Genomic DNA, 24,122 nt, shown 5'->3' with positions numbered 1-24,122 from the left:
ATCCCTTCCAAAGGCAGGAGTTGGGACATACCCACCACTGTAGTTAGCTTGAAAGGTTGTCATCCTGAAACTCTTGCCTAGTTTTGTGCTGCATTGAGGCTCAGATAAGAGCAGAAAGCAATGGGACTGCTCAGAGCCCAGACTGGTACTTGGCTCACTTCTGTTATAATACACCACTGTTAACAGCCTGGTAGATACAGATTATAAAAGTATATATAAATAATGTAAATTCAATCACTTCGATCAATAAAATCTCATTAATGTTAACCCCTTCCTTTGCCCCAGTATCTCTAAGAAGTTCAGAGCACCCAGGGAGTGGGAAGGACAGGTGGCCATGTGACCACGGTCACAGTGGTCACATGATCGGAAGTCGGCCCCGCTATCTTCTAATCTATAGCCCAGATCTAGAGCTGTCTTGGATAGCTCTTTTTTTTGTGCTGAGAGCATGCTCTCAGCATATAAACGGCCACCCAGTGATGCATTTGAGTGGCATGAGGGTGTTGAAGTCCACCATTTTGGTGCTGCACATGTGTTGGGCAGTTGTAAAGCGGTTAATGTTATTTCAGAAGCCATTTTCTATATTTTAACCATTTTAAGACCAGGCCTTTTTCCTGACACTTGTTTATTTTTTTTATTTTTATTTTTATAGCAGAGACCCTAAATCAGGGATATGAAATTAGCGGACCTCCAGCTGTTGCAAAACTACAAGTCCCATTATGCCTCTGGGTGTCATGCTTGTGGCTGTCAGAGTCTTGCTATGCCTTATGGGACTTGTAGTTCTGGGAGGTCCGCTAATTGCATATCCCTGCCCCGAAGCATAAAATAGCAGTTGTTGCAATATTTTATGTCACACTGTATTTGCGCAGCGGTCTTTCAAATGCAATCTTTTTTTGGAAAAAAAAACAAAAAACAGTGAAGTTAGCCCAATTTTTTTTGTATAATGTGAAAGATGATGTTAGGCTGAGTAAATAGATGCCTAACTTGTCATGCTTTAAAATTGCGCATGCTCGTGGAATGGCGACAAACTACGGTACTTAAAAATCTCCATAGGTGACAATTTAAAAATTGTTACAGGTTACCCATTTAGAGTTACAGAGGTCTAGCACTAGAATTCTTGCTCTCGCTCTAACGATTGCGGCAATACCTCACAGGTGTGGTTAGAACACCGTTTACATCTGCGGGCGCAACTTAGGTATGCGTTTGCTTCTGCGTGTGAGCTTAGAGGGATGTGGCACGTTAAATTTTTTTTTTATCTTATTTTACTTTTTACACTGTCCCTTTTAAATGTTTTATTTATTTTTTTTTGATCACTTTTATTCCTATTACAAGGAGTATTAACATCCCTTGTAATAAAAATAAGCATGACAGATCCTCTTTTATTGAGAGATCTGGGGTCTCTCATTTACTTTTAAAAGAAAAAAAAAATCCTGTCTGCCCGAGGACTGGAAATTACGTTGGAGGTCGCTCCGGTCCTCCAAGGGCATAGAGCCGAGTGGGGGTTATTTGCCCTCAGAACAAAAATAAGTTGTGTAGTGGGACTTTAGAAGTACCAAATCCTCCTCATGGAATAATACTGACAAAGTGATGTAAAATTGAATGAAATTTATAATAAATGTCTACAACACAAATAGATATAGCAGCAAAAATATCCCCAAATAGCAATAATATGTGTAAGTATTCAGTGCATCCCCTGTCAAGATGGGCTAATATCCCTATATAATGCCACAGATGCAGCCATGGGCATCCACGACATGCACCAATGCTAATACAGGAAAAAGCTCTACCCCTATAACGCCGCCGGCATTGACAGGAATGCACTGAATACTTACACATATTATTGCTGTTTGGGGATTTTTTTGCTGCTATGTCTATTTGTGTTGTAAACTTTTATAATAAATTTCATAAAATGTTACATCACTTTGTCAGTATTATTCTATGAGGAGGATTTGGCACCTCTAAAGTCCCACTATCCAACCTATTTTGTTCTATTTCGGAATGTGGTGCCAATCAACCGATATACTTTATATATTCTTATTGTATTGCCCTCGCTCTACTTCCTGCCTAGCCATTGGAAGCACCGGATCGGCTCCAGGCTTACCGGCAGCTCTGGTAAGCTCGGAAACCACCGATAGGTGGCGGAAGGGGGGCACCTCTCCTGCTGCCTATAAAAGTGATCCCGTGATGAATGCGCTACTGGGATCATTTTTAATCCTAAAGTCGACCACCTAATGAGAAAAAAAAAAATAAAATATCGGGATTAGGGCAGCTAGCTTTAACCCCTGTATTTACCGTCAAAGTAATGACCTACATTTACAGTTAGGCGGTCAGCAATAATGCAGTGTTCAAAGTAATGCCAGGTAATCCTGCCATGAAGGTCCTCGTTCAGAAACTTCCTTTGATAAGTTGAGAATGCTCTGGCCATCTCCCAATTGTGCTTGCTTGTTGTCAGCCTATCACACAGGCTTCCGGTGGAGACTATACTATTATGCCGCGTACAAACGGCACGGTCGGAATATCAGCCCGCAAAAGACCGATGAGAGTTTTTTGTTGGAAAATCCGACCGTGTGTATGCTCTTTTGCTGGCGGAATTCCAGCCAGCAAAAGATTGAGAGCATGCGCTCAATTTTTTGGTTGGGAAGAGTTCCTATCCGAAAATGCGATAGTCTGTGGCAGTTCCGACGCATGCTCAGAAACGATTCTACGCATGCTCAGAAGCATTGAACGTCATTTTCTTGGCTCGTCGTAGTTTTGAACGTCACCGCGTTCTTCACGGTTGTAAGTTCAGCGAACTTTTGCGTGACCATGTTTATGCAAGGCAAACTTGAGTGGAATCCCGTCGGAAAAGCCGCCATATCCATTTCCGACAAGAAAAACGATCGTGTGTACGCGGCATTAGAACTACGACAAAGCTATATGTCACCAATTGCACTAATATGAGGTGTAAATTAACATAAAATATTACAGGACAAAATGTACAAAGACCAACGGTAATTGCTGCTTAAAAACCAGATAGAGACTGGTAAAATACAAAACAATGTGTCAAAAGAAAAAAACGACTTGTAAAAATCACGAAAGTGGAACTAAACCCATCGGTTTAACGCTTTCAAAAAACAATTATATTCCGAGCATGCCAGGAATGCTAACTGTCAAATTGGTTGTGCTCTTAACCAAACTGTCAAACCACCAAATGGCTGGTTTCATAAATAATCACAGGTGCAGCACCATTGCAGTTGAACAAAAAAAGAGGCCAAGGTGTCAACTTCCTTGGCTGAAAAGGATAGGAGGGTTTAGTTCCACTTTAACATCACAGTAAGCAAGTAGTGAAAAGAATATAAGATGTAAAAAGATGAATATGTAACAGTTCAAACTTCCATAGGAAAATGGCATATGTATTTACCAAAGTGACTCTGTATATAAATATGCCATCCTCTTATGGATGTTTGATGGGTTAAATCAGAGAATCAATTTTTTTACATTTAATTTAAAGCCAACTCCAGGAAAATGTAAAGACCAGGGCAATGCCCGCAAACTTTACCTACCTTAAACCTTTGCTGCAGCGCTCTCATCCTCCACCCAAAGCTCCAGTCTGTGGGCACAGTCTCTGCGTCATCATGTGCAATACAGGAATATTAATCCTGTATTGTTTGCGGAGGAGGGTGAAGTGCAATTAGAGTTGACCACCATTTACAGAGGACTGGTTGCACTTTGGGAGACCTCACTTGAGAAAGGGTCTACAGGCAAAAATATATATATATATATTTTTTTTTCTCTGCTTTCCAAATTTTATAAATGCGCGCACAAAACAACCCAAAAAAACACACCAGTACCACAGTCAAGAAAGGCTATGAGATTTATTGCTGAAATAGTGGTAACAACCAGCGTTTTACCGTAATAGCTTCAAAAGGGAAAAACGTTTCTGTAATTGTGTTCTTAAAAATGTGCACATCCCTTTCTATGCACACACAGTATTTAAAAATAAAATAATCACATTTAAATATGGTTTTATATATATATAGAGTTTTTTTTCGGTTTGACATTACAGACTGCAAGAATATATTCATTGTATGTACAAGAATATATAGCAAGTCAGAGCATTAAATGTACAGTGTTTAGTATTCATATGTACATATTTACATACCGTATAAGTTAAAGAAAAAGAAAATGGAGTTTACTTACATATAAAGTTTCCATATTTGTGTTTTTTTGCCTTTTTGTTTTGTAAACTATAGGGAACTTTATTTTAGGCAAAAAAAATTGACTACAAAGCAGGAAGGGACCTATTTTAGGCATCAAAGGAGTATTCAAGAGAATGAAGCCCAGTTCATCCAAAACTGAAAAATTGATGCTTATGTACAACAGCTGCCCTCCTCAAGAATAAAAACAAAAATGTGAAATATACTAAAAGTGAGCTTGAATTTTTTTTTAATTTTATTTATTTATTTATTTTTTTTAAGAGGAGCTTCAGGAAAGGAAAATGCTCCTTTGTAGTGGGGCTGCCCCCTGCACTGGAAGTGTTAAGGTCTTTAGGTCTAGGGGGCCACAAAAAGCAGGTATACTTGTCTTAGCCTCCATTCCCACAGGCTCCCTCAAGGCTTTAAGACCTGTACCTGCAGCCTCTTCTCCCTCCAGGTCTTCTGATGTTGTCATCAAGTCCAATGCAGAGCTTATAGCCCTCCACTTGACCTGAGGAACAGTCCACCGCCAGAGCACAGGGGAGTATAGAAGAGTGCCAGCTGCTGGGGGAGGGGAGGATTGGGCAAGTGAAGCTTCTCTTTGAATTCCCCTAAACTTAAAACGAGAATTTAACCCTTGCAGTGTGTGGACAGCCCCCACTGCAAGGGAGGATTTTTCCTTTTCCCAGAGATGAGCTTTAATGGCAATGGCACTGCACAAATCAGTGCGACGCCAACTTTGCAGTGCCACACCGATTTGGAAAAGTAGTTCCTGCACTACTTTTGGTAATTTCGGGTGCAATTTGAATAGACATTGGTGCATGAAGCTGCATAGATGTCTTCCAAGTCGTACTGACATGCGGCTTTGAAATTGTGCAATCTCAGATGAAGTCACATGATTTCAAACCCGCAGTCAATGTGAACAAGGGATAAAAGAGCCGTTTTAGCTGCCAGGGAATTGGCATTTCTGCCAATTTAAATCTCAAGTTTAAGCAACATTCCTACACAGTACAGCCAGGAGAAAGAAGAGAGTATAGTGGTCTCATCTTGCCCACCCTCTACCTGCTGACTAAACAGTAAGGGAGCAGCAGGAGACTAACAAGGTTATCACTCTGCTCAGTCCTTCTCCTCCTATGATCAGGTTTCTTGTTAGCACATCTGCCTGCAGAACACCTAAGGTTACATTAACACCGACAGGTGTGCCCAAAGCCCATCCTGAAGACGTGTTTAATGAAACGTACGTCGAGGCGGTACTTGGTCACGCAATTACATCACATCCGGCTTCAGTGGTTCGTCTGTCTGTCGAGGGTGGAACGCACGCTGCTGCCGCGATCATCTGGGAACTTCTCCTACAGAGCAGTTTCCCCCCACTCAAAGATACGCTTCCTAGCTTCAGTGCCGGGCGATGGCACCTTGTATGTGAGTAGCCCTTTGGCTATGGTTTTGTTTTTATTAAGTTTTAAATAAATGGTGTTACACTATATTTGGTTCCTCTCCATCTATTTTATATCCCGTGCGTATGACCCTGTGATGTGAGGATAAGAGTCTGGTCCAATTTTCTCCATTGTAGCAAGCATTATCTTGCTAAAGCCTATTTGACCTTTTTTTCATTAAATTGGTCAACTTCATCTGGTAAGCTGACACCTATTTCCATGAGCACATTGGTGTTTTTTCAGTGATGGTGAAGGGATTTTGCTGTTCACGCCTTGATACCAAGATTCACATCAGGATTTCATTTCAACTAATTTTTCACCTTTGATGGACTTTTTTTTACTATATTGCTTATTTGATTTATATACAATTTTTCATGTTTTGGCATCACATATTATGTTATGGTTGCACAATTATTACTGAACATTATCATCCTTTATTGGCTTTAGTTTTAATGATTTTTTTCCATCTATGTTTGATCAACATAGGCAGGCTGGTTACTATATACTTGAATGTATTATTTGTAGTCCACACTGAATGGAATTTTTTTATGCACTAGTAGTTTTTATAATCATTCAGCGCTCCCCTTATCCCCTCTTTACATTCATGCATTGATGAAATTTATTCATCTTGTTTAGGGCGTAGCTGCTTTATTTAACACATATATTTATATATAATTTCTTGGCGCGGAATTGTTCATTATTAATTCACAGGTAATTGCTGGCTGTGTGGACAGCCACAGTAAGCTGCAGCTGCAAGTGACCTGTCATGGAAATGTACAGGGCTCAGCGGCCACAGTCAGCTGTTCGAAACAGAATCAGGAGTCCGCAGATTCCTGCCCCTGTCATACGCTCTGGGGCTAAACGCTGGTGCAAATGTATCCAAATTAGGTATCAGTTTTGCCCCCAATCCCCACTGCTTTACAGAGGATTGTAAAAGGCTGACAGATTCATGTACCTACAACCGTTGCATTTAAAAAACATTTGATGATTAAAGAGGAACTTCAACCTCCCAAAATGATCCCATTAGTACCACCTTTCCCACCCAAACCTGTGGCACCATGTCTGTTTGCATGTCGTTTTATTATTGGAGGATAGTAATGCCTCCAAGGGTACCAACATTATATATCCCAGGAGATGACTTTTTCTCCATTCATACAACAATATGCAAATGTAGATCAGCCCAAAGTTCGGCTTTAAATAACCGGAATGTGATCCTAAAGCTGCAACCTCATTGATAAACGATTTGTTCATTTGGCTCACCAAATAGTCATGTGCAGTGTAGTAGTAGCTGCTGCTTTTTTTTTTTTTTTTTAAAGTTATAATACATTGTAAAAAAATAAACTGGGCTGCAAGATTAGGCAATACACTTTGCTTTTGATACAAGGCAGTCTTGTTTCCTCTGTATCCCTAAAAATAGAGGTAATTATTGGAGACTTAAAATGTCCACATCTATTACTCAGCACTCTGAGACGTTTTGAACATATTGCACTCTTTAAATATTCTCTGACTGGAAGCCGATTGGTCAGAAGAGGACATTTTCTGAAGACCTGCAGTAAACTGTCCATGTTCTGACTTGGTTGCTGGATCTGTAAGGTGAAACACTGGCATAGAGCAGCGAGCTTTCTGGCCAGATTACACTCCATTGGCACTGGCTTTTGCCTAAAATGTGAAGAAATGTGAAAACAGGATTAAATTAATTAAAATAGGGATGGAAAACGTTTTTAGGTTTAGATGTACTTCCCAAAATTGTTTGCCTTCAGAAGGTTAGGTTCCCTTTAAAGATTTATATAGCTTGTCTGCAATACTAAAGTTGTGCTGTTTTTACTCCAGGACCAGGCCTATTTTTGACATGTGTCGTTTACAAGTTAACCACATGCCGACCAGCCACCGCAGTTGTACTATGGCAGAATGGCACGGCTGGGCGTAACAACGTTATGTAATGTTGCTTCGCCCTTTGGCCACTAGGGGGCGCGTGCACACCGCCAGAGGCGCGTGCCCCCCGAGCCAATGCGAGTGCCCGGCGGTCTCGATCACTTCTTTTGGAAAAAAATACACTTTTTTGAATTAAATAAGAACACAGTAAAGTTAGCCCAATTTTTTTCTATATTGTGAAAGATGATGTTACGCTGTGTAAATTGATACCAAACATGTCACGTTTCAAAATTGCGCCCGCTCGTGGAATGGCGACAAACTTTAAAATCTCCATAGGCAACGTTTAAAAATTTCTACAGGTTACCAGCTTTGAGTTAGAGGAGGTCTAGTGCTAGAATTATTGCTCTTGCTTTAACGACCACAGTGATACCTCACATGTGTGGTTTGAACACAGTTTTCATATGTGGGCGGCGCTACTCACGTATGCATTTGCTTCTGCGCGTGAGCTCGGAGGGACAGGGCGCTTTAGATTTTTATTTTTTTTCTTTATTTTACTTCTTATTTTTACACTGTCCTTCAAAAAAAAAAAAATTTACGCCTTTAAAGGCCGAAGGACAGAAGTGACATTTGACATTGCTGACGTCATCCAATAGTATGGAGTTGAGTGGGGGCCATAATTTCCTCACTCGACTTCCTGCCTATCAGGGGATAGGATCGTATAGTCTCCGCTGCTACCAACGGATCCGGTAAGCGGTTGAGAAGACCAGGATGCAGCAGGAGGGGGGGTGGGCAGTGATCTCGCGGTGAATCCATTGCGGAGACCACTTTTATCCTAAAGCTGACCGCCCGCCATTCAAAAAAATACCAGGGTTATGGCAGCTATCTGCTGCCATAACAACTGTATTTAACGTCAAAGGACCAACGTATATTGACAGCGGGTGGTTAAAGTGTCCAATAGTGGTCTTTATTGCTAAATTAATGAAGTAGCAAACACTCTTTAATTTAGCAATTTGTTAAAAGCAGAGATATTAACAGTATATACAGTTAGGTCCATATATATTTGGACACAGGCACAATTTTCATACTTTTGGCTCTGTATGCCACCAGAATAAAATTAAAATGCAACAATCCAAATGAATTTGAAGTGTAGACTTTCAGGTTTAATTCAAGGGGTTGAACATAATTATCAAGTACAAATTTTATGAACTTAAACCATTTTTATACACAGTCCCTCTCTAACCCCCCCCCCCCCCGGTTATGACTTGCTGGGTTTCCTCCTTTCTGATGCTTTGCAGGCTCTAACTGCTGCTGTCTCAGTTGTTCTTTGTTTGTGGGTCTTTCAACCTTTAGTTTTGCCTTCAGCCAGTGAAATATGATTGACTCGGCCATTGCAGAATATGCCACTTCCTTTCCTTCAAAAGCTCCTGAGTTGCTTTTGCAGTGTGTTTTGGATCATTGTCCATCTGTTCTGTGAAGCGCTGTCCAATCAACTTTGCTGCATTTGTCTGAATCTGGGCTGACAGTTTATCTCTAGACACTGCAGAATTCATCTGGCTGCTTCTGTCTTATCAATAAACACCAATGACCCAGTGCCACCGGAAGCCATGCATCCCCATGCCATCACACTGCAAGCTCCACAATGTTTTACAGATGACATTGTGTGCTTTGGATCATAAGCTGTTCCAAGCCTCCTCCACACTTTTTTCTTCCCATCATTCTGGTACAGATTAATCTTAGTTTCATCCATCCAAAAAATGCTTTTCCAGAACTGGTCTGGCTTTTTTAGATGTTTTTTGGCAGTCTAATCTGGCTTTTCTATTCTTCGGGCTTATGAATGGTTTGCACCTTGTGGTGAACCCTCTGTATTTGCTCTTGTGAAGTCTTCACTTCATTGTAGACGTTGACAATGATACGCCCACCTCCTGGAGAGTGTCCTTCACTTGTATGGATGTTGTGGATGGGTTTTTCTTTACCATAGAGAGGATCCTGCGATCATCCACCACTGTTGTCTTCCATGGACGTCCAGGCCTTTTTATGTTGCTGAGCTCAGCAGTGTGTTCTTCTTTCCTCAGAATGTACCAAACTGTTGATTTGGCCACTCCTAATGTTGCTGCTGTCTCTTGGATGGATTTGTTCCAGACCTTTTACCTGCTTAACTGATGAAGAAATAACAAAAAGGAGTAGCCCACACCTGGCCATAAAACAGTATTTGATCCAACTGTCAAATTAGTTTTGGTCCCTTGAAAAAGGTGGGTGGCTATTCTTATGAGCTGTGATTTGGATGTACATACCTTTTAAATTAAACCTGAGAATGTGCACTTTCATCCCATATCCATTATAGAACTATAGCATGAATATGTTTTGGTAAATACCCGAATAAACTAAAATTGCGCCTGTGTCCAAATATATATGGACCTAACTGTATATGCAAACCTATATCAGAAGTCACACTGCCTTGACCTCAGAGAATTTCTTATGTCTATTTTTGCCAAATACATCAGCGTGGCAGCCACTCAACTAGCATTTTCAGAAGGAGGGGTGAGAACTGGAAGTCTGCATTATCTTCTCATCAGAAGAGTATTTTAGCAAATCAAACTGTAATAAGCACAGATTACTTTTTAAATACTTACACCTTCCTTTGTTGGCAGTGCAGGATCACGCTCCGATATTGAGGCAATATCTTCATTCTGTGTCAACATTACAAACCAAAAAGAAACAAACATAACAATATAGGATCAATGTTGTTTAATCACCCACACACTTGGTTGCACGATAGTCAAAAAAGGGGCCTAATGGATCTGTAAGCCTTATTTTTCTGATAAGATAGACATCCAAATATTCCATTCCCCGATCCATACCAACAACCTGACTGGAGGAATCTTCACTGTTGGCTGTTGTATTCAGGCAGCTATGGCATCCAAGGCTTCCCAAATATAGTGGCATTGTCAAACAATGACTGAATCTGATATAATGGAGTCACTATTCAGAAAATAGTTTTCCACACAACTCAGTCCATTTTTAAATTAACTTTTGTCAAGCCGGGTGGTGTTTGCAGGGCCACCCACAGCTTGAATTTGACAGTTCAGCAAGAATGAGCCAAAATTCAAGCTGTAGGGACCTTACATCTAAAAAAAAAAAAAAAAACAAAAACAAAAAAAAAAAAAAAACAACGAACATGTGCTAGAAGAGAGGGCGGAAGTATAATACAATGCAGACTCGGAAAACCACACTTAAAATGGATGCTGACTTATACCAGGAAGCACAGAATGGGGGTTATTATACTGTAATACTTTATTATACTGGTTTATTTTAAAAACAGCATCTGAGGGGCAGAGTTTACTTCCTCTTTTTAACCACTTCAGCCCCGGAAGAATTTACCCCCTTCCTGACAGAGCACTTTTTGCGATTCGGCACTGCGTCGCTTTAACTGACAATTGCGTGGTCGTGCGATGTGGCTCCCAAACAAAATTGACGTTCTTTTTTTCCCACAAATAGAGCATTCTTTTGGTGGTATTTGATCACCCCTGCGCTTTTTATTTTTTGCGCTATACACAAAAAAAGAGCGACAATTTTGAAAAAAAAAAAAAAGGAATTATTTTTTACTTTTTGCTATAATAAATATCCCCAAAAATATATAAAAAAACATTTTTTTCCCTCAGTTTAGGCCGATACGTATTCTTCTACATATTTTCGGTAAAAAAAAAATGAAATCGCAATTGATCGTTTTGCGCAAAAGTTATAGTGTTTACAAAATAGGGGATAGTTTTATAGCATTTTTATTAATAACTTTATTTTTTTTTTTTTAAATGGCGGCGATCAGCGATTTTTATTGTGACTGCGACGTTATGGCGGACACATCGGACATTTTTGACACATTTTTGGGACCAGTCATTTATACAGCAATCAGTGCTATACAAATGCACTGATTCCTGTGTAAATGACACTGGCAGTGAAAGGGTTAACCACTAGGTGGCAGTGTAGGGGTTAAGTGTGTCCTAGGGGCGCGTTTCTAACTGTGAGGTGCGTGGCTGTGTGTGACACGTCACTGATCTCTGCTCCGACGACAGGGAGCAGAGATCAGTGACACTGTCACTAGGCAGAACGGGAAGATGCTCGTTTATATTAGTATCTCCCCGCGAGGCAATCGCGGGTATCCCTGCGGCGATAGAGTCTGCCGGACCCGCGACCCGACTCACGGAGCTTGCCACGGGCGTGCGCCCGCTGGCCGCCTCTTAAAGGGGAACATACAGGTACGTGATTCTGCCTTACGAGCCCTTCTGCCGCAGTATATCTGCGTGAGGCGGTCGGCAAGCGGTTAAACGACCCTGTGTACATGTACACATAAGATAACATTGGATGAGTTCAGGGGCAGCTGAAAAAAGCATCCAACTGCCTCTGAACATCCGTTTACCAGCAGCAGTGTACATGAAGCCTTAGGCCTCATGTACACTGCTGCTGGTAAACGGATGTTTAGGAGCAATTGGACATTTTTTTCAAATGCTCCTGAACTCTCCTCCTATGTTATCTTATCAGTACATGTACACAGGGTCGTTTACAGTCGTTTCTAGGCAGTTGAGTTTAGAGGCTTTTTTTGGAATGCAAAAAAAGGGTTCAGAAGCTGAGCCCCAAACGCTTCTAAATGCGGCTAAATGCGATAACTCGCGTTTAGTTTACAGGCGTTTTAACATGTTTGGCTAAAACGCAAACACGGCAAAACTGACGTTTTAACCGCTTCAATACCGGGCCTATTCTGGTATTTCTCTCCTTCATGTAAAAATCATCATTTTTTTGCTAGAAAATTACTCAGAACCCCCAAACATTATATGTGTTTTTTTAGCAGACACCCTAGGGAATAAAATAGCGGTCATTGCAACTTTTTTATCTCACACGGTATTTGCGCAATAATTTTTCAAACGCCTTTTTTTGGAAAAGAAACGGTTTCATGAATTAAAAAATAACAAAACAGTAAAGTTAGCCCAATTTTTTTGTATAATGTGAAAGATGATGTTACGCAGAGTAAATAGATACCTAACATGTCACGCTATAAAATTGCGCGAAATCATGGAATGGCGCCAAACTTCATTACTTAAAAATCTCCATAGGCGATGCTTTAACATTTTTTTACAGGTTATCAGTTTAGAGTTAGAGAAGGTCTAGTGCTAGAATTGTTGCACACGCTCTATTGCACGCGGCGATGCCTCACATGTGTGATTTGAGCGGCGTTTACATATGTGGGCGGGACTTACGTGCGCCTTCGCTTCTAAGCGCGAGCTACCGGGGACAGGGGCGGTTTAAATTTTTTTTATTATTATTTTATTTTTTTTAACGTTTTTTTTTTTTGATTACTTTTATTCTTATTACAAGGAATGTAAACATCCCTTGTAATAGGAATCTATGTGACAGGTCCTCTTTATGGAGAGATGTGGGGTCAATAAGACCTCACATCTCTCCTCCAGGCTGAAAAGCATGAGATCAGGAAAAAAATTGTCACCGATCTCATGCTGACAGCCGCGATCACGGCTTCGTTTATATCCGGGTACCCAGGCGTGATGTCATAACGTCGCGCCCGGGCCTCGACCATCTGGTCACCAGTCATCTCTATCGTCAACATCCGCGCCGGGCGATTCTTTTTCCGGGCACCGGATGGCACGGGAGAGCCCGGAGAAGCACCGGATGGCGGCGGGAGAGGGGGGGGGGGGGGACTCCCCTCCCGTCGACTATAAGACGTCATTTGACTATAGCCGGGTATTGAAGACGTGGGTTACTATCTGTCAAGTTAAAATCGTTCATGAGAAGTTGTAAAAACGTCCCGTGTACCTGAAGCCTTACTTCCATCACAATGGCCAAACCTGATCTATATGGCAGACCAGCAGAATGACATTTCAAAAAGTTGTGCAGACTAAAAGGATGCAAAGGCTGCCACTTTTCATTACAACACAGACTGATCAAATGCTGCTAATGAAAAAAAACAGGACCTTCAACTTAATAGTCAGTTTGATAAAAGTGCTAGAACGATTTTTATCAATCTCCAGAACTGAAAAGGGAAAGAATCCTCAAAAAAAAAAAAAAAAAAGTTTACTGAAATCCTTGCAAAGTATAGTTAACATTCATGACTTCTTGGGTTATGCTGCTGCCTCCAGGTTAATGGACACTAGCCAAAAAAAACAAGAATACCAGCCCTGGGATCTTTGTGTCCTGAACAGGAGGGGTGGAAAGAACCTTACAAAACCACTGGGACAACCTCTACATACCTGCTCCATTTTAGTTGAGATGGAAAGCAAACAATTTCTTACTGACCTTTGGGTGATATATAGGCCTACGAATTGATGTTTTGACCAATTCTCTACAGACATGACAGATGACTTTTCTACAGGAAAGATATATATACACTTATGCGCACAGTAGAGTATTTTGGATCCTTAGTGGTCCTGTTCCTACACCTAAGGACCAATTGGTTGGTCCTTAACCTGGTGGACAGTCAATTTTGTGAAGGCGATTCCTGTATACGATAACTCTGTGGATGCCATAGCTATCCACTCTTCTGGACGTATGGTCATTTGGTTTCGTTGAAGAGAAAAATAGTGCAGCGCCTCCAAAACAGATAACAAGCTTAAAAAGGTGTGGTGTAGAGGATTTCCATTAGTTGGTGGAAGACACTTTATCTGCGGTGATATTTATCACATATTTTTAATTTTTCGCTTTGGACTTTATTTACACTGATTTTTTTATTATTTTTGAGTATTGCGGATGTGTTTTGCACATTATATTTTAAGCTTGTAATAATGAGATGAGATGGGATGAGAATTCCCTTAAAAATTTCACCTGGTAAACCCAGTATGTCAAAAAGAGTTTATTACCTGAGTGCCTTGTAATACTGGAGCTGGGTCGGTTAGCACTTCTCGAGCGTCTGTAGGCTGTGTTTGGGTTGATGTTGTCTTTGGTACCTATAAAGTGTATTTATGGTCATATATTCATTCCCACACTGAACTTCAATTATTTCAGCCTACTCCAATTAATCTGAACAACCAACTTTGAAGAATACCACACATTCACTACCTTGAATTGTGACACATATTAACTAAATCCTGTAAAAACAGTGCCTTGAAAAGGTATTCATACCCCTTGAAATTTTCCTCATGTTACAACATAAAAAAAAACGTATTTTATTGGGATTTTATGTGATAGACCAACACAAAGTGGCACATAATTGTGAAGTGGAAGGAAAATGATAAATGGTTTTCAACATTTTTTTTTACAAATAAATATCTGAAAAGTATGGCGTGCATTTGTTTTCAGCCCCCTTTACTCTGGTTCCACTAGATTTAAGTTTGAGGTATCAATTGCCTTCAGAAGTCGCCTAATTAGTAAATAGAGTCCACCTGTGTGTAATTTAATCTCAGTATAAATACAGCAGTTCTGTGAAGCTCTCAGAGGTTTGTTAGAGAACCTTAGTGAACAGCATCATGAAGACCAAGGAACAGACCAGACAGGTCAAGGAAAAAAGTTGTGGAGAAGCCAGCTTAGGTTATAAAAAAAAATATTCCAAGCTTTAAACACCTCACGGAGCACTGTTCAAACCATCATCCAAAAATGGAAAGAGTATGGCACAACTGCAAACCTACCAAGACATGGCCGTCAGACCCGCCCCTCCTTTTTGACCCCTCACACTTATAAGCCCCACCCCTTATAGCATTCACCCACTCCGTCCCCTGTATTCCACCCATAGTGTCAGGAGTATACAGCTCAGCATCGCAGGACAGTGTATACAGGCCCAGACTCACAGCAGAGTATACAGGCCCAGACTCACAGCAGAGTATCGGATGTCTCACAATTCCTGGTATATAGCATGTTTCACAATTCCTGGTATATAGTGCCGTCTCATCTGTGCCCACCAGTGCCATCTCATATACCCCACATTCCTTCCTGTATATAGAGACCTTACTCCATCATCACTGACTGCAGATATACATCATTTGTCCTGTATACAGCTATATATACAGTGTAGGGGATCAGAGGGGTGAACAGCTGCTCAGAGACAGGCCAGTAAAAATAAAATAAAAATTGTTTTTGCCAGTTTGCTGAATAAAGCCAACAGAAGAAACGACAGGCTGTCTTGTCACACAGTTGTGCACACAGGTAAAGCTCACAGTTCCGCAGCATGCAGGCAATAGTTCATGGCTCTAATCAGAGCTACAGTCTTTTATGTGGTTAAGCTCACCCAACAAGTACACAATCCAGAAATGGAACTTTTTACACAGTGTACTGCTGTGTCTCTCTCTCTCCTACTCAAACAGCTCTCCCCTGACACTTTCAGCCCAGCTGACAATAAGCAGGTCTGAAGGGGAAGTACCTGCCCTCTTTGATTAACCCCTTCTTAACCCTGCCCCAGGCTGACCCTCTACAACAGTAACAGGACAAATTATGTATATCTGCAGTCAATGATGATGGAGCAAGGTCTCTATATACAGGCCTGGAAGAAGGTGTGGGTATATATAGCTGTATACACTCCTACACAGATAATATACACAAACTGTGAGTACATCTGTCCTGGGTAGTGGATAGCTATATACACCTACCTTCTTTCTTTCTGTATACAGGACAGATGTACTCATAATGTGTGTATACAACTATATACACATGACATCCAGGCACTTGGAAGAAGACAATAATATTCCCCAAAAAAGGCCCCTGATGTCCAGCTGCACACCTGTCTGAGTCTGACAGTCTTGTGAATAAATCAGGCACAGGCAGGCATCATGGATTGGCATTGGAACTAGGAACTTGGGACAGGGAGTCAGCATGTGGCTGTGCAGGACAGAGGGGCGGGCAGCAAGGTCTCAGAGAGACCAAGAGAAAGGAGTGTCTGGGATGTGCAGCGCCAGGCCAGCACTTATCTTCAATGGCGCCGCTCGTCTCTGAATCCACTGCACGCACACACTGGAAGTGACGAAAATGGCACCGCCCACTGTTCTCTCCTCCGGTCCCAGTCGAATCCACCCCCACACAGTGACAAAAAAGCACCGCCCACTGTCCTCTCCTCCGGTCCCCACCACGCCAATCCTAGCCAGTTACTATAGGCACACTGACAAATCACAGTAGAGTGGGGGTGTTTGCGGGCACATTGTGTGTGCCTCGACCACACCCTAAACACAGGCAAATCAGCTTCCCAGCCTGCAATCGGCCGATTGCAGGCTGGGAAGCTTCCCATAGGCCGCCGCATGTCCGGCGCCTGGTCACTCTTAAAAGTGACAATTTTTTTTTTTTTTTTTAACAGCTGGGGGGGGGGGGGGGGGGCACTGCACATCACCCTGAAGATTGGATTCACACCTACGCATTTTTAGTGCTTTTTGCACTACAGAACGTGTTCCATAGGAAACAATGTTAAATGGACTGTAGTGCAAATCTGCAAAATGCAAACAGCGCTAAAAATGCATAGGTGTGAATCCAGTCTAAAACCATTGAAGTTTATGGAACCAAAAACCAGAAAAAACCCTGTCCCTTTCCATAAAATGCACAGATGTGACATCCATAGAAAACAGCCTTAGGCTGGATTCCCACCTATGCATTTTTAGTGTGTTTGCATATTTGCACTACCTGTTCCATAGGAAACCATGTTAAATAGGCTGTAGTGCAAATCTGCAAAATGCAAAAAGCACTAAAAATGCATTGGTGTGAATCCAGCCGAACACACCATCCCAATCTTGATACATGGTGGTGGCAGCATCATATTGTGGGGATGCTTTTCTTCAGCAGGGACAGAGAAGCTGGTCAGTTGATGGGAAGTAGTATGAAGACAAATACGGGGCAATCTTAGAAGAAAACCTGTAAGCCCTGGTTCACACAGGGGCGACACGACTTGCAGGTCGCCTCACCGAGGCGACCTGCACACGACTTCCATGGCGACTTGCAAAACGACTTCTGTATAGAAGTCTATGCAAGTCGCCCCCAAAGTAGTACAGGAACCTTTTTATAAGTCGGAGCGACTTGCGTCGCTCTTATTAGAACGGTTCCATTGTACAGAACGGGAGGCGACTTGTCAGGCGGCTAGGTCGCCTGACAAGTCGCCCCTGTGTGAACCGGCACTTAGAGTCTGCAAAAGACTTGACTGCGGTGGAGGTTCACCTTTCAGCAGGACAACGACCCTAAACATACAGCCAGAGCTACAATGGAATGGTTTCGATCAAAGCATATTCATGTGTTAGAATAGCCCAGTCAAAGTCCAGACATAAATCCACTTGAGAATCTGTGGCAAGACTTGAATATTGCTGGTCACAGACACTCTCCATCCAATCTGACAGAGCTTGGGCTATTTTGCAAAGAAGAATGGGCAAAAATTTCACTCTCTAGATGTGCAAAGCTGGTAGAGACATCCCCAAAAAGACTTGCAGCTGTAATTGCAGTAAAAGGTGGTTCTACAAAGTATTGACTCTACAAAAGGGCTGAATACAAATGCACCCCACACTTTCCACATCTTTGTAACAAATTTGAAAAACCATCATTTTCCTTCCACTTGCCAATTTGTGTTGGTCTATCAAATAAAATACATTTACATTTTTGGTTGTAACATGACAATATTTCATGGGGAATGAATACTTTTTCAAGGCACTATATGCACTACTTATATCACACATTTCACAGAGCCTGCCTTCTGAACTACAGAAAGCACAGTCAGTACAGGAAACACTCCACATCATGTCTGCTTGTGTGCAACAAGGTTCTATGAGGATTAAAGTCCTTAAAATCAAAAGAAAACCAAAGTTATGAGCAGAGGAAATACTGCAATACATGTAGGGAATCCAGGAAGTGGTCGAAAGAGTTGGCCAGGAGACAGGCAATACTCACAAATGAAAAGGAAAATGTTATTAAGAAGTTAAAATTGGATTGTCAAAAATCACTATGTTTGTAAAGCTATCACAATGCTGGTGTTATAAAATAAAGTGTTTGGTGTGACTATAAAAATCTTTTAAAATACAATATACAATTCTAAGCAGAAAGTTCTGACATCAAAAATTACGATATACACAGTCTAAAGGATAAACAGGTTTAGGCTTCTAGGATGCATACATACAGTAATTTTCTTTTCCACTATACTCCCCCTCTTTGAGCTCCTGTGTTGGCATCTTTGCCCAGCCTTCTTCTGGGTATAGCATCTTTGGACAGCCGAGGATGGCATAACTCCCATGCACGCATGCTGGAATTTATTCTTTCTGGCACCAAGTTATATAGAGAATGTTCGCTGCTATGCAAGCACTATGGGGTTGATTTACTAAAACTGGAGAGTCTGGTCTGGTGCAGCTCTGCATGGTAACCAATCAGCTTTTAACTTCAGCTTGTTTAATTAAGCTCTGACAATAAAACCTGGAAGTGGATCAGCTTCTATGCAGAGCTGCACAAGATTTTGCACGCTCCACGTTTAGTAAATCAATCTGTGTCTTTGTGCACATGCAGCCATCTTGGTAAAAGTAGGTCTTTGGTTCCCCATATCAGAGCCATCAGTAAGCAGCACAGTAGTGACATCACCAAATCTCAGCCCCAGTTTCCTGAGACTTGCAGTCAGAGGCAGCAGTGCCCAATCACCCACCGGCACACTAATAAGTAGAAGTGATCTGGCAGATATAGCGGATGGGCACTTCATAGGAAACATGTACAGACCCCCCCATAGGCAGCTCAATGGCCAACCGAGGGAGCACACATGGCAGGCTAACCAAACTGAAGGCTGTGAGGCAATGGTGTAGCATTGTCAGCCTGCAAAACTGCTGTTACTGCCAGAAGCTTTAGGTAAGAATCGTTGTAACACATGAAACAAAAAAGAGATTTCCTTATAAAAACTGGATACAGTGAGACATGATCCCAAACATACTGAAAAAAAAAATATTTGGTCTTCACACACACTTCAAAATAGTTTGTGCCATCACTCATCATACAAGCGGCAGCCACTCTCACCTCTATAATCGGCTTGACAGGCACGAAGGGTTTGGGTTTTACATCTGTCAGAAAAAGGGCTCGGGACAGGAGCAGGAGAGATGGGGGAACGTTCTCCTTCAGAGACAGATCCAACCACTAAGGAAAGAAACAGAAGGCATAAGTGACACTGGTACAAATGACAAGATGTATGAAAAAGTGTATAAAAAGATCTGGGTGCCACTGTCTAATACATCAGGTGCCTCCACCCAAATCGTGTGGAATGGGAGCTCTCTTCTCAGTCAGAAGTACCACAGCCAATATTGCAGTGATTTCAAACTCTATAATATAATTCTTTCCTCACCCCCTACCAGTACTTCAGAGTACTCTGCCAAACTTTGGTATTATGTATGGCACCCATGCCAGTTTGCTCACGGTCCCCTTCCCTCACCCTTTTTTATCTTCTCTTCTCCCCCATCTCCAATCCCACTCTTTACACCCTCCATAGTGATACCTCTATATTGTCAGCCTCCACCCAACACTCTCCCCTCCACCTGTCTGGAGAAATAACGTGACATTTTGTATGCTGGAAAGAAATGGGTGGCCAGCGCTCAATGGGTTAAGTGTAACAATGACTACCAAGGCAATAGGACCATGGAGTGGTGAAAGTAGAAACAATATTTATTGTCTTCAATGCACAACATTAAAAACTTGTGAAAAAAATGCCATAAGGAAATGTAGATAAAAAACCTACCATACCACTGAAGGACACCTGGGCAATGAGGAGTTAACGTCATCCCAAGATGAAAGCTGCAATGCATGGGAGGTGCCAGTAACCATGCTTTGCAGTGTAGAAGCCGGAGGAAGAGCGGCTCACTGGCCAGGGATGGTGGTGCGGGCTGGCTTGGAGGCTGATATAGTACCAGGTGTGTGAACACCAGGGGCCCGGGGGGAGCCTGAAGGTGCTGCCTGGAGACCGCTGCTCGTTGGCAGAGTAGGTCAGCCGACCAGACAACTGGAGCCCCGAGCCGGAAGGCAGAGGAGCCGAAACATCGGTGGAATGGGCTTGTCAGGATGACGAGTGGTGCCAGCCGAAGTGCAGGGAGGAAGGGAGGACCCAGGGACCAGCATGGAACGCAGGCTTGTCTGTTGCCGTGACGATGCGTTTCGCGCGCATGCGGTTCGTCATAGTCATGGTTAACGAACAGCAAGCCGCACACATATATACCCGATATGGGGGTGGGGCGTGGGCAGATACAAAACGAACTTGTTAACTCCTCACTACCCTAATGATGAAACAATACAACAATGCTTAAATTGTGCTGTTACATACATTATACGGGAACACTATTAACCACTTAAAAATAGGAATAAAGAAGAACAAAAAAAGAAATAAAAAAAAATCAAAAATAAGGATGAAAATAAAAATAAATATAGAAATAAAATAAAAACAAAAAAAAACAAAAAAACACATGAATTAACGAATACATAAATCATAAAAAAAATACATAAAATGGTAAAACCCAAACATTTTTTGGCAACATACACAATACTCAAAAGGAAATATTCCACAGATGTGATCAAGCAAAAGTAAATTGAAAAAGCCTGATCAACCTGTGGAATGATACAAAGCAGAAGGATGAGGATCTGTGTATTAAAAATTGTATTAAGGGAGTAAGTATAATCAGATAAGGCTATGTGTTTCCAACGCCTCATTCAAGCCATTAGTTGTAAGGGATTCAAACATATATATCCAGAAAGTTTCACTCCTACATATGGGGGAATTGATGGATTGGTTATTTTACAGCAATCAAACTTTGATGCCATGATCTACGGTTTTAGCACTTGAGGTTTATTTGATTTTGTATGCTGGGTCATCTATAACTCTCTTCGTGGTTAGTTGTTGATGGATGTCTAACCTGTGCTTACAGCATACACAGCAGTCCTCTGATCCTTCCACCATTTCATGAACAATGTCCTTTGACCCACCTGGATGGAGGTAACTTACTCCAACATAGCCATGACCCCAGAATACTAGAGCTTTACACTCCTGGGTGCCCCTGCCCCTCTCCACTGAGCCTGTCTGTCTCATAGCTTCTGTGGAAAAACTATGCTTAACCCCTTCCTGACCAGCCGGCGGTTCGCCCAGGGGTTGGCTCCCCTGGGCGAACCAACATAGCTGCATGACCACTAGTGGGCACGCGACGCCAGAGCCGATGCACGTGCCTGGCGGTCGCGATGACCGCCAGGCACCCGCGATCGCTCCACACAGAGATAGAACGAAGATCTGTCAATGTAAACAGAAAGATCTCTGTTCTGTCAGGGGTGAGGAGAGCGATCTGTTGTTCTTACTAACTATGATCAATGATCGGTCTCCTCACCCAGGCAGTCCTATCCCCCACAGTTAGAATCACTGCCTAGGTTACACAGTTAACCCCTTGGTCGCCCCCTAGTGTTAACCCCTTCCCTTTCACTGACACTGTATAAATGTCAATTGTCCCAAAAATGTGTCAAAAAAGTGTCCAATCTGTCCGCCATAATGGGAAAAGAGATGCTGCTCTAGGAAGGGTGTCTGGACAATGTAGCTCTCCCCAGAGTAGGAACAGCAGGTGCTGGCTAAGCATAGGTAATTGGATGAAGGGAAGATTCTGGACAGCCGCACTCAAAATCAGATGCCTTTATTAAAAAAAAGGAGGTAATAATCCAAAAAGTACAAGCCACGGCAAACAACAGATCACAGGAGCTGACGCGTTTCACTTTCAAAAGTGCTTATTCATGAATATGAATAAGCACTTTTGAAAGTGTGAAACGCGTCAGCTCCTGTGATCCGTTGTTTGCAGTGGCTTGCATTTTTTGGATTATTACCTCCTTTTTTTAATGAAGGCATTTGATTTTGAGTGCGGCTGTCCAGAATCTTCCCTTCATCCAACGGTCCACCATAATGTTGCAGTCCAGATTAAAAAAAAAAAATATATATATATATATATATATATATATATATATATATATATATATATATATATATATATATATATATATATATATATATATATATATTATAATAAAAAATGCCATAAATTGTTGCCTTATTTTGTAGACGCTATAAACTTTTGCGCAAACCAATCAATATACGCTTATTGCGATTTTTATTACCAAAAATATGTAGAAGAATACATATCGGCCTAAACTGAGGAAAAAATTATTATTTTTTAAGATAAAATTGGGGAGATTTATTATAGCAAAAGTACAAAATATTGTGTTTTTTTTCAAAATTGCCGCTGCTGTGTGTATCCATTCAGACACGAAGCTGTGGCTCGGCCCCACTCTCTCTCTCTTCTTATTGGCTCAATGACTTTGATTGACAGCAGTGGGAGCCAATGGCGCCTGCTGTGTGTCTCAGCCAATCAGGAAGGAGAGTCCCGGAAAGCCGAGTCTCTCGTGCAACATCGCTGGATCGAGATGGGACTCAGGTACCTACTAGGGGGGTTTCTGCACACAGGTTTTTTTCATCTTAATGCATAGAATGCATTAAAATAGAAAACATTCGGCCTTTAGAACCACTTTAAATTAAGAGACTAGACCCAGTGTTTCTGAACCAGAGCGCTATTTGGGTTCCCCAGGGCGCTGCAAGCATGGAACCCAGTTTGCCCTGGATTAGCATCACGAGTTGCCATGGCACCATAACAACCAATGACGCACAGCACTATTCACTGCCATGGTGTGAGGGGATACCCACACCATGGCAATTCATAATGCTAATCCTGGGCAACTGGCATGCAAGGACACACATACACCCCACCCCCCCAAGCATATAGAAAGGGATAAAAATCCACCTGTTCCAGGCCTGCTCCACCTTCAGCCCTCTACCGTGCTGCCACAAGGCCAAAAGGTAGGGCTCAGATGTGAAGAGGGGACTGTGTGGTGATGGGGGGGATGCTTCTGATGTGAACGGAGGCTTCCGATATGAATTTTATCAAGCTGGCTATATGCATTGTGCTTTGCTCAGATTTCCCATTGAAAAGTGATGTCAACTTTTTCTTTACATTTTATAGACTGGGGTGGCTTGAGATTTTGCATACTTCTAAAGGGTGCTGCGACTGATAAAAAGACCATTAAAGTAGTTACAATGGGTAACGCAGCTGGTCCTTCTTTCAGTAGCATTATACCTGCTTCATCTGTTCTTTGAGCTGTTCCTCCGTCAGACCAAGTGAGCGCATCCCTCGAGTCCTGCTGGCCCCTTGAAGCTCAGCCACAGTCAGATTGTCCACTCCTTCTTTCGATATCATCTGCACACCGGAAGGAGAAAAAAAAAACATCAAACTTCGCTGATCTGAATAGTGTTAATAAGTCTAATGCGTCCAACTTTTGAGAAAACAAAGTCCGCTGGAGCCCACACACCATCGAATTGTCCGACGAAATCCAGTCCGCCGGGCAAAGTCTGCCGTAAAGTCCGCTCGTGTGTACGTGGCATAACTATTATAGAAACATGATTTATTTAAAGGTCTGGCGCAGTTCCTTTGACTAAATCTTGTTTTCCTGTCTACACTAAGTATTTTTAATTCAAGGCAAGGCATATAAGTGCTATTTTTCAAAATATAAACCAAACATGCACGTATCAAATATTGGTGACCTTGAAAAAAATTTTTTGCAATTGTGAACAAGCTGTATATGTAAAAGAACAAGCTATAAATACATAAATATAATAATCTTTTCAAATCCCACATCAGGTCATGTATATTCCAAA

At 41.8% G+C, this 24,122-nt stretch overlaps 1 protein-coding gene across 2 annotated transcripts in view; it reads right to left on the bottom strand.

The window, feature by feature from the left end:
- Positions 1 to 3,837: 3,837 nt before the first annotated feature.
- The window catches only part of LETM2 (leucine zipper and EF-hand containing transmembrane protein 2), a 65,713-nt gene continuing 45,428 nt past the window's right edge, over positions 3,838 to 24,122 (bottom strand). The window contains exons 7-12 of one of the 2 annotated variants that reach the window (XR_012243015.1): positions 23,545 to 23,664; positions 19,421 to 19,537; positions 14,335 to 14,421; positions 10,108 to 10,164; positions 7,172 to 7,264; positions 3,838 to 7,131 (exon numbers count right to left, since the gene is read on the bottom strand). Coding sequence is in view for 1 of the 2 variants with exons in the window: in XM_073622343.1 (XP_073478444.1) it covers positions 7,238 to 7,264; positions 10,108 to 10,164; positions 14,335 to 14,421; positions 19,421 to 19,537; positions 23,545 to 23,664 (408 nt within the window). In the remaining variant the exon portion in view is untranslated. Of the gene's footprint in view, positions 7,265 to 10,107; positions 10,165 to 14,334; positions 14,422 to 19,420; positions 19,538 to 23,544; positions 23,665 to 24,122 lie in introns of both variants that reach the window. The other variant, XM_073622343.1, reaches the window with a different exon arrangement.

The sequence above is a fragment of the Aquarana catesbeiana genome, linkage group LG03 (assembly GCF_042186555.1).
Source record: "Aquarana catesbeiana isolate 2022-GZ linkage group LG03, ASM4218655v1, whole genome shotgun sequence".
In the NCBI taxonomy this organism is placed as follows: Eukaryota; Metazoa; Chordata; class Amphibia; order Anura; family Ranidae; genus Aquarana; species Aquarana catesbeiana.
The sequence above is the reverse complement of the archived record's forward strand: the minus strand, read 5'-3'. Positions and strand labels throughout refer to the sequence as shown.